We start from the raw sequence: 15,800 nt of genomic DNA, 5'->3' as shown, positions 1-15,800 counted from the left end.
CTAACATAAATAAACGATTTTAATCAATAAATATATATCTACCTAGTACAAAAACCAAAGCTAAAACGATACGGACATACAAAAGTATTAAAAAGCATACAAAGTAAACCAGTCAAAAAATTACTAGTGTGGTGGGTCAGGATTCAAACCGGTTATCTCCAATCGCCATTGAAGATTTGGAAAGAACAATAATTAATAGTATGTGTGCCTGTCCTTGGTGGAGACATCCCACTTTCACTGCTAGATCTTCGACGCCGAATTATTGCATTGAATTCGAAGATAATCAATAATAATTATCACCACCATCGTAATTCATCATTCAGTGCCACGGCCTAAATATACTCGGTATTGTGGTTATCCCATCAACAAGCCATTTCACCGTGTTGCAGCGGCCAGCAATTAATAGTAGGTGTGAATAAAATGACCTCAGTTTTCATAAATCTACGTTAAAGATATCAATTAATATTTCAATACCTTACAATGCTGTCCATATTAAATATTTCCTACGTGTATATTGGACTTTATAGAATATTTGTTTATTCATGTTTCAACGAATTTATAACATGCATTCCGATCAAATAAAAATAATAATCAACGCATTAAATTCTGTTTGCAGCCTATCCATGTTTGATCACAGTTCCTAAATAAATCCAGTTCGCCAGTCTTTTGGTTTGTAGTGGAATTATTTTAGCATTAATTACATCAGTCCCGAATTAGTTTTCACAAGATGAGATACAACTTACAACAACTGGGCGATGTGATGCGACATTTTAAATAGACATGATCTGAGATTCTAAGTGAAACCGATGCAAACTATTCTCGGGGTTATTTCTGAGCTTTTATTGACGATGTTTCAAACTTGTTACAGTCGGAGATAATAAAAAGCTTCTTCTTCCAATATGTAGTAAGATTTATTATCACTAATTGTAACAATGACTAAAATTACAATTAATGTGTGAAGTGATTTACAAAACTTTAGTAATTTTATTGCACATTATAATATACTTACTAATATTTTCATTATTGGTACATGGTGCATTTCTCTTGAAGAATTGGTTTGGCGCCAGTGTTGCCAACTCACAAAAATATGCCAGATGGCATAATAAAAATGCTAAATGATTTTTTTCAAAATTGAAAGCACTCTCCAAACCAGCATGCCTCATCATTTCTGATCGGAGAAATTATAAATGCATTAACAAAAACAAAAAATTCTACCCACAAAAAAATTACAAATAAGAAACAGAAGCTTGGTGAAGCTAGTAGTAGTAATTCTGGCAGACAATTTCAAAATTAGTGGACCAAAATATATGGCGTAATAGAAAAAAGTGATAAAGCTTAACGTGTGTTATGTTCTGTGAGTGGTATCTAGAACATCATCATTTTTTGATAGAATTTTTTCCCCCATGAAAAATTGCTCGGCAAGTCAGACAGTCGAAAAATAATATTTGGGATATTTTGGCACGCTTACGTAAAAAGGTTCGCTAACCCTGGCCTACTTGAAGTTAGAGATGTCTGATGTAAAAATATAAACCAAAAACTGTAACGTTTTTCTGTCAGGTGCCCCACTCGAAATGTTAACAGATCACAGCCTACTTGAAGATGGATATCTCTGCTACCTATAGAGGTATACGCTTGTTACGAAGGCACAGAATGCTCTTCAGAACCATGCCTAGTAGCGTAATTCAATAACATACGCGCTTATTTTTTAGGAAGTCGATATCGGAAACTTAAATTGTCTGTCCATAAATAATAATACGACATATTTTAATGAAACATTTATTATCAATACCAATTAAAATGTATAATAAAATTATATAATTAATAAAGCCTGCGCCAAACCAATTTATCAGTTATACTCCACCCAATAAGGCTCTCGTAAAAACTCATACAAATATTATGTTGTGGGCCCTTTGATAACCGGGTGGTGAAGATGGGACCGTCTATCTATATGCTGGAGCTCCCGTCATGCTTGTTGTTTCCGTAATGCCGGATAACCCAATATCTAATAATTAGACTACTGATTGTAACTGATATTAAAATATCTCAGATTAAATAGTAGAAACCGTGCGATTGTAGTCAAACCTAACTAAGTCAAGATAAATTAGAGTTGATGCTTATTGCTTATGCATCGCGCTCTTAAAGGTATGTGCAATGTTTCGTAGAATTATCGATTCCAGCTAAACGATCTTTTTGTACCTACAAATAGGTGATATTATATTTATTTGTTGGATATCCATAAAAAATGACAGCAGAAATTATGGTTTTTCTCAAATGTCGAAAAATATTTATGAATTCTTTCTCTTTCTTTCCAGCTCCACCATTTGTATTAAGTCATGCAGCGCTGTCCTTACATCCACGAGATGAAGGAACGACTCTTGGGAACACCTGGTGAGATGCTCATGATGGAGCCCATAGACTCCAACAAGGAAGTCCTGGAGGTCACGCAAGAGCACCAGGTCGGGACGATCGTTAAGGTAATTAAACAAAATACATTTTATTTGTCAATAATATAATATGCAACATTTTTCGCACGTTTTTACAATTATTCAAAAACCTAATTATAAGATTTATAATAATCTTCTAAGTAGAAAAAAATGTCCTCCACCGAACTATTCCGGGTAGCAGAAGATCGCCCTAATGTTGCTTAACCTCTGACGGAGATGGCACGACAATAACATTATTATGCATTAAATAAAAGATTTCGTTGTTTTACTTTTTATTTTAAAACAGTATAAACCTACCATAATGTCGTCCATTTATAATGTTTCACCTATGCTTCTATTCTATACACAAGACTGCTTTCGGCCGCTACAACAGCTATCTAGGGTAGGTTTGTATCGAAGTATTAGCACTTATTGTAACAATTACAATAAGTTAGCCGTTTAAACAGTCAAAACTGTCTATCTCGCTCTAAAATTTACCACAGATAAAAGAAGTGCTATTAAAACAAAGCACTTATTTTAACAATTACAACTAACTTATTGTAATTGTTACAATACGTTCTAATACTTCGATACAAACCTACCCTAGATAGCTGCAGTAGAGGCCGAAAGCAGTCTTGTGTATAGAATAGATGCGCAGGTAACCCTAATTAGAACATAGCAATATTAACAAACTAATATATTGTGGGTCTTATTAAAACTTTTGCTTTTATTGCGGGGGTCCATTTCTTAAAATGTCCATATTAATTTATTAATGATTTCTAAGGCGGCTAACAAAATATAGCAGTCGTCACTGACTTCAGTGTACTTACTAACTAAAACTATTTACTATAGCTTCTCGTAGCTTCAACCGCGAATCTCCCCACATTTCTGGTTATATTCTCCATACCCAGACACTCCGAAATCTTGATTCTGGTGACCTGGCTACAGGCTATAACTACGCGTAAGTGGTTATCGAATGTGCATGGTCTAAACTCTAAAGGTCATCATAATTAAGATGGTTAGTGTTCGGTGGTCTGAATATTAAAGCATGCCTCAGATAGTTGCACTAATTTATGAGTGATACGGGTCTTCCATTGACATAGACATTGGCTGTCATAGAAGGCCGAGAGAATAGCGGGCACAGCGGAACCACGGATGGAAATCACCAGGGAACACAGCATTTATGGGAACTGAAATACCTAACGGGTGTGGAGTAACAGGCAACCGACCTCTAGTGTGAAAAAATATGGGATAAACTTAAACACGTGTCAAGAATACACCATTCTAAGCTTGTCCTTCGTTCTGACAACTGCTCTCGGTTTATACACTGACGCTCATTCAATATTGGTGTATTTGAAGGTTGCAGTATGTGTTTCATTTTCGTAGGACACTCACACATTCAAAACCCTGTATCAAAATGTAGTGTAATGGGGTATAGCCTATCTCAATTCTATTTATTAATCTGTTCTCTGGAAATCACTGTCTTGGAATTTTACAACTAAGTATGAAAATTCCGTTTTTACAATATTATAGTACCGTTCATCTTAAATACTGAACTGACGGCCCGTGTAGGTAGGCAGGCCATGCGTTAGATAGGAGCGGCAAATAAAAGAACGATTACAAAATTATTATAATTTTTGAGAGCATTGGCGATTTTCCATGAAACAGACGATGCGGTTGCTTTATTAGAAAGTATTGCTATCTTAGTTTAATAATGTATTTTGGAAACAATTAATACATTCTTTGAAACATCAGCAAACGTATAAATTAGTGTTACTTTCAATTTTCACATAAACATCATATGCATTTGAACCGCCCCAAAATCAAACATATCCGTGCACACGTCAGAGTAGCCTAATAAGCATAATTCCCTTAGATTCCATTGGGTTTTATTATATAATATATTTAAGTGTTTTCTTTAAATTTTATCTCAATACTCGGCCATTGATTTCCGAAACAACATCCCACGATGAACTATGGTACGGCGAATTGCTTGGTTATAATTTAATAAAAATCAAAACGCGTGGAATGGTTAAATAATAGCATCTTATCGTCATACATTAACAATGCCAGCTTACCTTTTTGAAATCCCAAATATTTCAGAAACGAAAAGCATTTTGTTTATGGCGAGCTTTGTCTGTGGTATTCTGTCCGTCTTTTGTAATGTTATATAAGTCTTTGATCCTCTTTACAGCGATAAATTCTTCCCTTTTAACTTAAAACTGTAAAATGTTAAATAACTAACTGGGCCACTTGTAAATCTTCGCAGTTGGTTATTGTACTGCTGTTTGAAACGACGTCAAAATATTTTAATATTTTAATTTCAAATTCCTGGCTTTTCTTATTTATGTAAGTGTTTTTCTCGTCGTAAATTTTCTTTAGTTTTCCCGTTAGTTATTAAACTTCCGACGCTTAAGCGTTTTCCAATAACAGATCTAGATCATTAAATCTTGTGAAATTCATTTAAATATGAAATCAATAGTTCTAATGCGAGTTTTATATGTTGGCGAAAACGTTATAGTGTGTGGTGAAAAGGGCTAAAATGGTGTATATTTTTCCCATTTCATATATCGCGATCCACTACTTTTATGTAATCCTTATCAGAACAACACTCCCCCTGATGTGTTGGCGATTATTTTCGCGAAGACGTCTTATATTTTAGTGCCGTTAAAAAGTGATATTTCTGTGATATATGATATTTCTTGCGATATGACGGGCCCTAGTCTTAATAGTCAATACTACTAGCCTATGTGACTGTTATTACTGTACAGTGTACAGGTACACATTGATACCAATTAACGTTACAAATCCCTAAATTGCCCATCAAACATCCTGTAATCGACAGAGTTTGGGAGATAAATATTTAACTTGTAATATTATTTGTAACTTTGAAACATTAAAACGAGACACTCGCAAGTAGGTATATCCAAGGAACTCAGAAATAATGGGAACTGAAATACATAACGGGTAAGGCGATATCAGGTAACCGACTCGAGTAAGGAAGAATCCGGGATAAACTTACACACGTGTAAAGAATACTTTTTACGGCAAATACTGAAAACTGCTCTCGGTTCATGGATTTACGCTCATTTAATGTTGGTGTATTGAACACACTATATCACGTGCATAATGCGTGTTTCATTTTCGTAGGACACTCACACATTCAAAACCCTGCGTCAAGATGCGGTGTATTGAATATAGCCTATCGGTATTCTATTTATTATCATTCTGTTCTGTGGGTATATCTCTTGACATGGGTACATAATTTGAAAACATTTCATGCATATACAGTATACCTACACACCAGAATAAAGAATATGTAGAAAAAAACAACACCCGACGGGACTTGAACCCGTTCTACACTTTTTCTAGTGTGTATATGCGTGAGAAGTTTTCAAATTATGTATGAATATATAGAATGTTACATTGTCAAATCTTGTGTCTTAAGCAAGCCTCGATGACATTGAGCTACTTTATAACCTGCTTGTTGGCGAATTTACAATCTGCTTGTAAACTCGCCCAGTGTCATCATCGAACAAGCTAACAAGCAGATTGTAAACAATCTACCGAGAAATGTTGAAAACCGGTCAACTTTACATTCCTACACGCTGGCATGTGGGCCTACTGCGTCTGCGCAGTAGAGCGATAGTAGCGAATTCCCGGTAAAAAAACGAACTACTCAATACTTCCTGTCAAAATAGTACTAAAAATGACGGTTTCAACTCGCTAGCGTTTTGTGTCTCATCATCACAATCGCACTAGCTGTCTCGCCCGCTTTTAAATTCGCTAACAAGCAGCTTGTAAAGTAGCTCAATGTCATTGAGGCTGTATTCGTTGAATAAAATAAATAGTTTATTAAAGTATATCTCTGTCCAACAACAACAACAACAAGAATCTTACGAATTTTAGTAAAACGGAAGAAGTGCAGTTACTTTCACACTCGCATGGCTTGAAAAAAAGATAACAGAGTAGTCGACGAGCCCTTGAAACCGCCACCAAGGCACGTATTAAATTTAGTATTCGTGAAAATAAACGTTGCTCATCACTGGTCTATAATGTTATATTTTAATTTATATAATGCGTTTCCACAAGAAATTATTGGTAGATATTATATAAGATTATTTGAATTGTGAAATATTATAACATTATAACAAGGTTTCATAGGGTTTTATGGTGACCGTGATAAGATTTACTGTTCGTCTTTCTTCTTCTTGCAGTGCCGTCTTCTATCGAAGGTTGGCGACCAAATCGCAGTGCGTCTCCCTGCACCATGCCTGTCGCACCAAATCTCCAACATCCCGAACGTTGAGCCAATTTCTGAGGTTGCGTAACCAAAAAGACCTCTTTCTGATCTCTTACTCTCTTATGTCATTATTTTAACACCCTATCGCATCATAATTAGTTACTTAACATTTCATTTCCTATTTAGTGGTCACTTCACCATCATAAAAATACAATCTCATAATACGGTTATATGTAACTTCTATCTAAACACTTCGGATGTGCTAGCAAGGGCTATTCTATACTAGCAGGTGAAACACCGCGTGTTACCGGCTACCGACCGCTTGCATTTGTTATCACGCATGACGTAATGGCATGACCTAACCGATGCAGCTTGCCAATCGCTTTCTAACGCATCCCGAGGCGTTCCGACCGTCGCCTGCTTTCCGCGGCCGCTAAAACATTCGTGTAGACAGGCTAATTATAAAACAATGATTCTGTTCGATGGTGCTACTGGTTGCCAGTAAAGCCTTTTTCAGATGGCGCGATTTGACTCTCGCACATTCCAGGTACGTGTGACTTCATTTAGCTGTCCACATGCACTCTCGGCGGGACACGCGTCATCTGGACAAGCTCTAACACGCGGCGTTTCACATTCTCGTTTAAATTGTTCTAAGGGCGTAAGGGACATTTTGGTGAAAATTTTTTATTTCTTTTCGGGTAAAATTTTTTATAATTTCATTTTCAGCGTCCTATGATAAGTTCGACTTTTTTCCTTAGAGCGTAAGTGAAAAACATTTATATGCGAAACCAATAAAAATATTATGTCACTCTGCTCTTCTGTTTCATTTTGGCCCCTACGCCCCTTTGGCTTTTCAACGTAGACGTTCGCAGAGTATAAATTGGTTAAAACCAGCAAACTGGCAGAAAAACATTCAGAACGAATGAAATATTATCTAACACTAGGTATTCAATATTACTGGCGAGGTTATTTATTATAATTTTACAAATACCTACATACATTTCATTTACGACCTTACATGAACTTATAAACCAACCCCTATTTTTAACAGGACCATTGACAATTGAATTTATTAAGCGGGGCGTAGGCAGTGCGGAATGGTCATTTGGTAGAAACTGTACCTAGGGATTGCAATGTCGGTATTTCAAAACCGCTATTCAATTATTTATCGATACTGAAATACCGGTTTCAAAATACCGGTATTTTCGGTATTAAGAAAGCATGTCCGTTTATGTTTTTCGCAGATAAATTTAATGTTATTTTATCATTACTTACTACTATATTATTGTATATTAAGTTTTATGCTGCCAAAATACATAATACTTTGACTTCAACCAAGTTAAACAATATTAAAACAAAATCTTTTAAATATATCTGAATTATGAAAAACGAAAATATTCGTCCCAAATATTTCCAATTATTCTACCCCCCCAATAAACGTTATATTTGAGAGAGATTTTGCTATACCCGGACTTAATTGGAAAATTATCAGTTCTAAAGTATTATGATCTATACCTACATACGTATAAATGTCAACATAATTAATTTAGGTAGGTGCTTTAGTTGCTATAGAATAGTGTTTCAAAGATATTTTGATAAGTAGTATTATATTTTATTGATGGGTACTTTTTTCCTATAATATGTTTTGACGATATTCAATAAAAAATTCCGAAATACCGGTATTGATATATTCATTCGGTATTGCAATCCCTAACTGCACCAAATTGTTATTGAAATAGAAATTTACTTATTGTTTAAAAAAAATAACACCTACATAATTATTAAATGCGAACATAACTGAAAATAGCAAATCTGTCACACAGAAAAAAAAATATTATATAGGTACCTAAACACAAAAACTCATGTAGTCATATCCTGCTATAGTAGTAGAATGTAGATGACGCTTTGATTTTGCCAAATTATAATAATTTTAATTACCGGGGGGTCACACTCGCTGGCGAGTTGATAACCTTGTCAGTCATTCAACATTTTATTTTGCGGCAAGATCAAACGAATATAACGATAATATTATGTCTTTAAATGTTTGATATAATATGTACATAATCTAAATTTATTACTCTAGTTATTAGAAACCAATTCACAATTTAGGCAATGATGAAATTATCCTGTTTATTAATAATATTGTATGTTCTACAAAAATGTTTACAAATCTATAAAATACACTGATCGCAGCTCTCACTAAAATAACATACGCACCCCCAGACCTACACTGACGTAAGTCTGAATTTTTGCTGTTTTGAGTTATGAATGCAGTTCAATTACATTTATTTTTCTCTATCTCAGGAGAACACTGGCGTATCTCTAAAAAAATATTTAATGAGATAAACCCCTAACTCAAGTGTTATTTTAAATAAATTGATTCAAATATCGAGAAGAACACTCCATTAACTCTGATACTCTTAAATGAATGCCACTAGAAAGATATTTTTTTTTCCAATTCTACAAAAAAAATGGACATTGTAAAACCATTAGACATTAAATCAAGTACCATAAACATGGTTCAAAAATTTTGTTTCGGCTCTCCTGGAAAATGGCTGATTTTGACTTACGTCAGTGTAGGTCTGGGGGTGCGATAATATTATATAAGTATGTAGCGCTCGAAATGAAAAATTTTACGAACCAGGATTTGTGTTATATAGGTAGTTCATTTAGCAGTTTTTAGGGATGATATGTACCCCTTTGGTGGTCTGTGGGTTCCACTGTATTACTGAACTTTAGCCCAGCGATACTCGATTACCTAAGCTCTATAAAATAATTAACACTTATTATTGTGATTACATATAAATAATAAAAAATAACATTGGAGCATTGCAGACAGTATTTTTCCAACTTTATTATATTCAATATATCATTGGTTTGATATTGATTACCATCAAATATTTGATAATATCGGTCATTATTATCAGATATTTGACAGATACGACTCGATACTTCGAGCACCTACCGAAATTTTATTTAAATTATACGATATGATTTTATTACTAATTTACTTACCTACATATTTTCTTCTGACTTTCTCTTGTATTTCGGCGGTTTTTATTCAGACATACAATATTGAGTATGAGTCAGAGTATGGACCTAATAGGTTGGGCAAGTGGCTTACATCCATTTCTCGTAAAAACAAAATATCGTCACTGTTCTGGCAGAAGACACTAATTCGAAAAAATGACATATTGAGTTAGTTATACCAAAATGTTCCTTATTTCAAACTTTACCGTCTCGAAACCTTCTTAATAAATAAACAGTCTTTATTTTAAAGTCATCCTTTTAACGATTACTTAATAAACTCACATGATAGACCATTTCAAACATTTTAACAACTTCAAAGTCAAATTACTCAAAACTAGTATTCTCCAGTTAGTGTGTTCTGCCAGAACAGAGACGATAATATTATGTATGATCTTATTAGGATCGGACATGGTAGAAAAAACTACTATACGGGCATATATTTCTAATACAAATATCTCACGGTGAACAAATATCTCAACCTCATACGTACAAATTTCCGGATACGCTTTATTGCTGACATATTATATTGTTTTGTTATTTGTTAAAAAAAGATTATACTATTTTTAGTTTATCATACTTATAGTATATTATATATAGATCTGACTATTTTCTATTTTTAATAACGACTTTCTAAATATAATTATTATTAATCAAACACAGTAAAAAATACTTGGGTAACGTATTCATATTCGTGTATTCTTATACCACCAATGAAAATTCTATCTTGGGAAAGCAACCAGTTGGACGATGATTGTTAATTTACGCAATTTTCAGCGGCCTGGAAAATTGAGTTTCCTATTTATAACACGCAGCACAACGTCGGAAAACTTAACCATGTGAGTTTATTTCGTCACGCCTTTAACCAGTGAATGTGACACGATCTGCGAACAAAACATTGCATCGTATGAATTTAATCGAATTAACATAGAATATTGACGTAAACCTTATCCAATGCAGACGGATATTAAAGACAATTAACGTTAATTCTAGGGATTTCTGGAGTATTTCGATATTTCCTATTGAATATTGGTATTAATACCGGTATTCGTCAAAACATATTATAGTAAAAAAAAAAGTACCTATCAATAAATATAGCTATTAAAATGTATTATTTTATAACAGCCTACAGAACCTATCTATATTTATTATGTTTGACCTTAAAGGTCTTTTTTTCAGTCAAGGTTTCAGTTGCCAGTTCAGTTCGGAATCCGCGTTGTATATTTACGTAGTGTTTATCCACTAAAAATGAATATCATTTAATAATTACTTTAACTGAACGAGTTGATAATGTCCCTCTAAGGCGAACGAAACCAGTCCAGATTTATTAAAAAAATGCGTTTTATTAAAGTACCTACTTAATCAATAATACAATGCAGTTCCACCATGAATTGACAGTTAACACAATAAAATGGCTATAATTGCCTGTGAAATGATAGACTTCATAAATCGTTGTTCATTCTTCTTCTTTCGATCATGTCCGATCCTAATAGGATCATATGGGCCTCCGCAGAGTAGAGGTTTGTATTGACAGATTTTTTTTACGAGAAATGGATGTCAGCCACATGCTCAACCTATTAGGTCCATATACTCTGACTCATACGCAAATTGAAAAACAATATGTGTGCTTGCCAGACCCAGGATTCGAACCATCGTGGGTGATTATTAAAACTACTATTTTAGACGTATAGAAAAAACACATGACTGGGTCGATACTTCGATGAACCGTTGTTCATAATGTCCACCAAATACGTCGAACCATCATTATTTCGTATGTTTATAATATGAACAATCACGAATATCTCGTATGTCGTACGTATTTTATACTAAAACTTCAAAATAGATGTCAAAGATGGCGAGAGATGGATTTTTCACGTGTGGTAACCTACAGAATAATATTTTTCAGTGGCTACCAGTTTAAACACATTAAAAGGTGAAGCAATCTTACAAAAAGTTCACGACACTCACATTAGCTGTTGTCAAAACCCGAATTTCATCGTTATTAATATATTAATACACGCGACTAGGGATTCCAATCCCGGGATCCCGAGCTATTTTTGATACCTATGAATCCCGGGATTGATAAACATAATCCCGGGATTTCGGGATTGATTTTTTATCACTTTTTATGGAACATAAAATAAAAGCGAAAATATAACAGAAAAAATACTTTTAATAAAAAATAATTACATTAGAAATAAACTCAGTTTGAATGAAGTTTGATTTATACCCATGTGTAAGTTGCCGATTCATTTTATTTTTTAAATTATTAAAAATGAGAAAGATTGGAAAAAAACAATGGTTCGCACTTTTAACAAAGTATTCCACCATGATCTCATACGTTTTACGGAAATTTCATATTTGGGCTGACTAATTAGATTTATGAAGCGGAAAGGCCATAAGTAGGTACCTACGCCATGGTTATTTGCTTTACTAATTTAAATCTCGCTAATCCATTCGTTAAGTCTTTACTATCAGAAACAGCAATCTCGTATTAAATTCACATTATTATTTATATATATATTTGATATTATTTACTCCATTAAACTTATGTATTTCCAAGATTGAACTTAGATATACAATATTAACAATAAATGTCTTAAATATTATTAATTATACTAGATTTATTTTTGACCGATTTTATCAATGTTATGTGTAAATATAAAATTTTTATATTAACAAAGGAAAAAAATGCCAATCCCGGGACCAATCCCGGGATTGTCAAATTGTAATCCCGAAATCCCGGGATCAGAATTTTGGCTCGGGATTGGATTCCCTACACGCGACATATTAAATCACTTAATTTTTATATGCTCGTAGACAATATAAAATTTTAAACACTGCAGAATCCCGAAATCACGTCAACGGTCGCTTTGAAAAAAGAAATTAAGCCCGCATTGTTAGCGCCACGTCCTGCTGTGTCTCTATTAAGCAACATTGTTTCTCTTTTCAAACGTTTCCTGCCCGTTAATTACTTATTGACTAAGGAATCATGGATATTTTTTTGGAAAATTTTTCATATTATTAATCTCATAGAAAGAAACTTGTCACGGCGGTTTTCTTTGACGCAAATGATGCGATCGATTCGTCAGAAGATTTAAAAAGGAGCCTCGAAATAGTTTTAAATCAGTCATACAATTATTATTAAAATATGCCAAAATCTTCCAAAAAATTTGCGTATTTCTCACAAATTGAATATATTATATTGCCGACAGCAAAGCATAACCAAATCCATGTAACTAACATCATAAGAGGGCTTCAAGTTACCACTAAAACAGACACAAACACGTGTAGGTACAATAAAAAAAAACACTTTGATCAATTTTGCCAAAAATGTCACTTGCCGAAACGAATGTTATATCTAAAACACTTTAATATTACTTATGTGCTTTTAAATAATGTAGAACCTATTTTTACAGCGTTTTTCTTAGCTTGTATTCTTATTTGTCCGGTGGTTCTTTGTCCGGTACAAATTTTTTAATCGATTTTTAACTAACTTCCCGACTAGCTAGATATTTGAAAATTTTAGAATATATCAGAACACGATGCCAATGCATTCTTTTAATACTTTTAGCCATCTTTAAGCAGAATTGAATTCATTTTCAGTTAATTCTGTTTTGTATGAAAAGTTATTTCGACACCATTATAGGGTGCTAGGGGTCTGGGGTCCTAGCTACTAAATTGTTAATATATACGTGCGTTACTATGGAAATCAATATGACATGTCAAGTACAAATTTTTTGATCGTTTAAGCTAGTCAAGTCAAGTTTATATTATGGATCAACAGAAAATTTAAAAACGTTGTATATAAAAAAATCGTTTTATCTTGTAACTATTTGTCCATAAAATACTTACACGTTGTTATGTTATTATTATTATTGTTCACGAACTGAATAGCTAGGCTGTGGGGACTTAAATGAAAAATGTGTAAGTTGTAAGTATTTTACTTTTTATCGTGGGTCATCAAAATCAGTTAGTTTGTTCTCCGCTTCCTTTAACTGACCACTGTTCGCACTGTGTATTTTTACAATGGATGAATTTTACTTGTGGCAACAATACATTGTATATTATTGGGTCTCTAATTCTTGTACACTAGTTATTTTGTCACAAGTCAAAGAAACGCTACATACCTAATTGTTTATAATTAAGTCATCACTATCAACACAATATATTATAAAACTTAACTATTACAATTACATCATATTTCAATCATTACCAATCATTCATTTTTATTATTTAGTGGTCTATCACATAATATCTTTATGCATTTTTTGAGTTAAGTTAAACCATGTAAACTCTAAAACTTTGTAGTCAATTATTTAGACATAGAAAATAATAGCTACCTACTTAGATACTTACTGGTATATCTGACTGCTACCGGAAATACAAAAGTTTGCAAGAAAGCTCTCGTAAACAGGCGAATCGTTTTTGCTTTGACGTTTGAGCTTTTCGTGTGGTTTTGTGCTTCCGCTCAAATGCATTTCAACTGAATAATCCCTGAACTAAATGAGCTTAATTCTGTTAAGTGTAAGTTGTTGTTGTATTTTGAAAAAGCTTTTGTTTGCACGTGTTTCACATAAAGTTTGCTCGTAAATGCTTTCTCAGAGAGCTAAGACGAAAGCCATGAAATGGATGTAAGCTTTCATCAGGGAGTCTTTAAAGTGGTGTGGTTATTACATTGTGGTTACTAGAAGCGCTTATCACCATCATTTTAACTCAATGTATTGTGATCTAGTCGATGAAGAGAGACTATTGTATATTTTTAGTCATTGTTTTGTTGGTAATTTTAAATAAAAGCATGTCCTTTACGTTTCGGGGACATTGCAGCGGAGCCTTTTTTTTAAAGAAAATTGCCTCTTGCTTTTCATTGAAAATATAAATAAAATTATTTTGTTACAACAAAATTTTCACGCCCTTATTAATGTTATTATTTGCACTTATTGATTATATTGCCTAACTTGAGATCCACGCGTTGTACACAGCGTTGCCAACTTGTCGTTTTTCTTGCCATTTTTCATTAATTTTTCGATAGTAATCTAGCTTGCAAAAAATGCATCTAGCTTATGGCGTATTTAGCGTATTTTATATTTACATATTAGCGCTAATTGATGCCTTTAACAGCTTTAAATGTGCTGAAAATAAGCTAAATATTTAGTTTATTTATTCAGATATTAATTAATGAAGGTAGGTCAGTAGTTGTGAAATAAAACAACACAATGAAACAATAGGTGCATTTTTAGTGTTATAATGATGTAACGGTATCAGATATTATAATTTAATGTATGCTTAGGCATGATGATTGATAATTATTGTGGCATCGAATTGATGATTGTCGGGGATTCCAGTCTCTGGTATTATCTAATTTTACTTATCGTATGTTGTTAGATTAATTACTTATTTTTTACAATTTTGAAATTAGTTTCTGGGAAAATGTGGTGTGATTTTTTTGCACTTTTTTTCAATAGCAAAAAAGGGAAATATTGAAATTTTATTTTCACAAAATCTAGCGTTTTTTCCTGCCAAATAGTTTGTTATCGTACCCCGTCGAGTATGTTTTTATCAATGACAATTGGCAACACTGGTTGTACATGCCTGTCGGTGCTAGATATGTCGATAATGCAAAACAATCACGTACCTACCTGCATACATATTATTGACCTTTGTAAAAAATGCAAAAAATTACGTAAGCGTCTGTTAATATTTGTTATTATATATTTTTTATCATCTTGGTAAATTTAAAAATTATAATATTATTGCCTTTATAACCTTGACTGGCTTATCATGTACATAGATCACCTGATCAGATGAAAAGAGATGACATAAACGGTATATTTATATATATTATATTATCTATAATATAAAACGTGCATGCAATGATAATGAGCCACAATTAATATTTAAGGTTGATAATAATATGCACATTATTAACATACTGTTATGTAGAAAATCACTGGAGTACCTAATGAGCCACAATTAATATTTAAGGTTGATAATAATATGCACATTATTAACATACTGTTATGTAGAAAATCACTGGAGTACCTTGATACGAGTGCGATTTTATAGATTTTAAATTTCAATGACTGGCGCCATATCACTTTACCTAG

At 33.2% G+C, this 15,800-nt stretch overlaps 1 protein-coding gene across 9 annotated transcripts in view; it reads left to right on the top strand.

The window, feature by feature from the left end:
* Window positions 1–15,800, top strand: part of OtopLa (proton channel otopetrin-like a) — a 195,868-nt gene that overhangs the window by 90,168 nt on the left and 89,900 nt on the right. For 5 of the 9 annotated variants that reach the window (XM_085959285.1, XM_085959284.1, XM_085959283.1 and 2 more), the window contains exons 2-3: window positions 2,313–2,474; window positions 6,641–6,745. In XM_085959285.1, coding sequence (XP_085815411.1) covers window positions 2,334–2,474; window positions 6,641–6,745 — 246 coding nt within the window. In that variant the 5' untranslated portion in view covers window positions 2,313–2,333. The remainder of the gene's footprint in view (window positions 1–2,312; window positions 2,475–6,640; window positions 6,746–15,800) is intronic. The other 4 variants (XM_085959287.1, XM_085959286.1, XM_085959276.1 and 1 more) reach the window with 1 other exon arrangement.

Source organism: Rhyacophila brunnea, unplaced genomic scaffold (genome assembly GCF_057557595.1).
Source record: "Rhyacophila brunnea isolate RB1 unplaced genomic scaffold, BYU_Rbru_1.0 scaffold_8, whole genome shotgun sequence".
In the NCBI taxonomy this organism is placed as follows: Eukaryota; Metazoa; Arthropoda; class Insecta; order Trichoptera; family Rhyacophilidae; genus Rhyacophila; species Rhyacophila brunnea.
The sequence above is the reverse complement of the archived record's forward strand: the minus strand, read 5'-3'. Positions and strand labels throughout refer to the sequence as shown.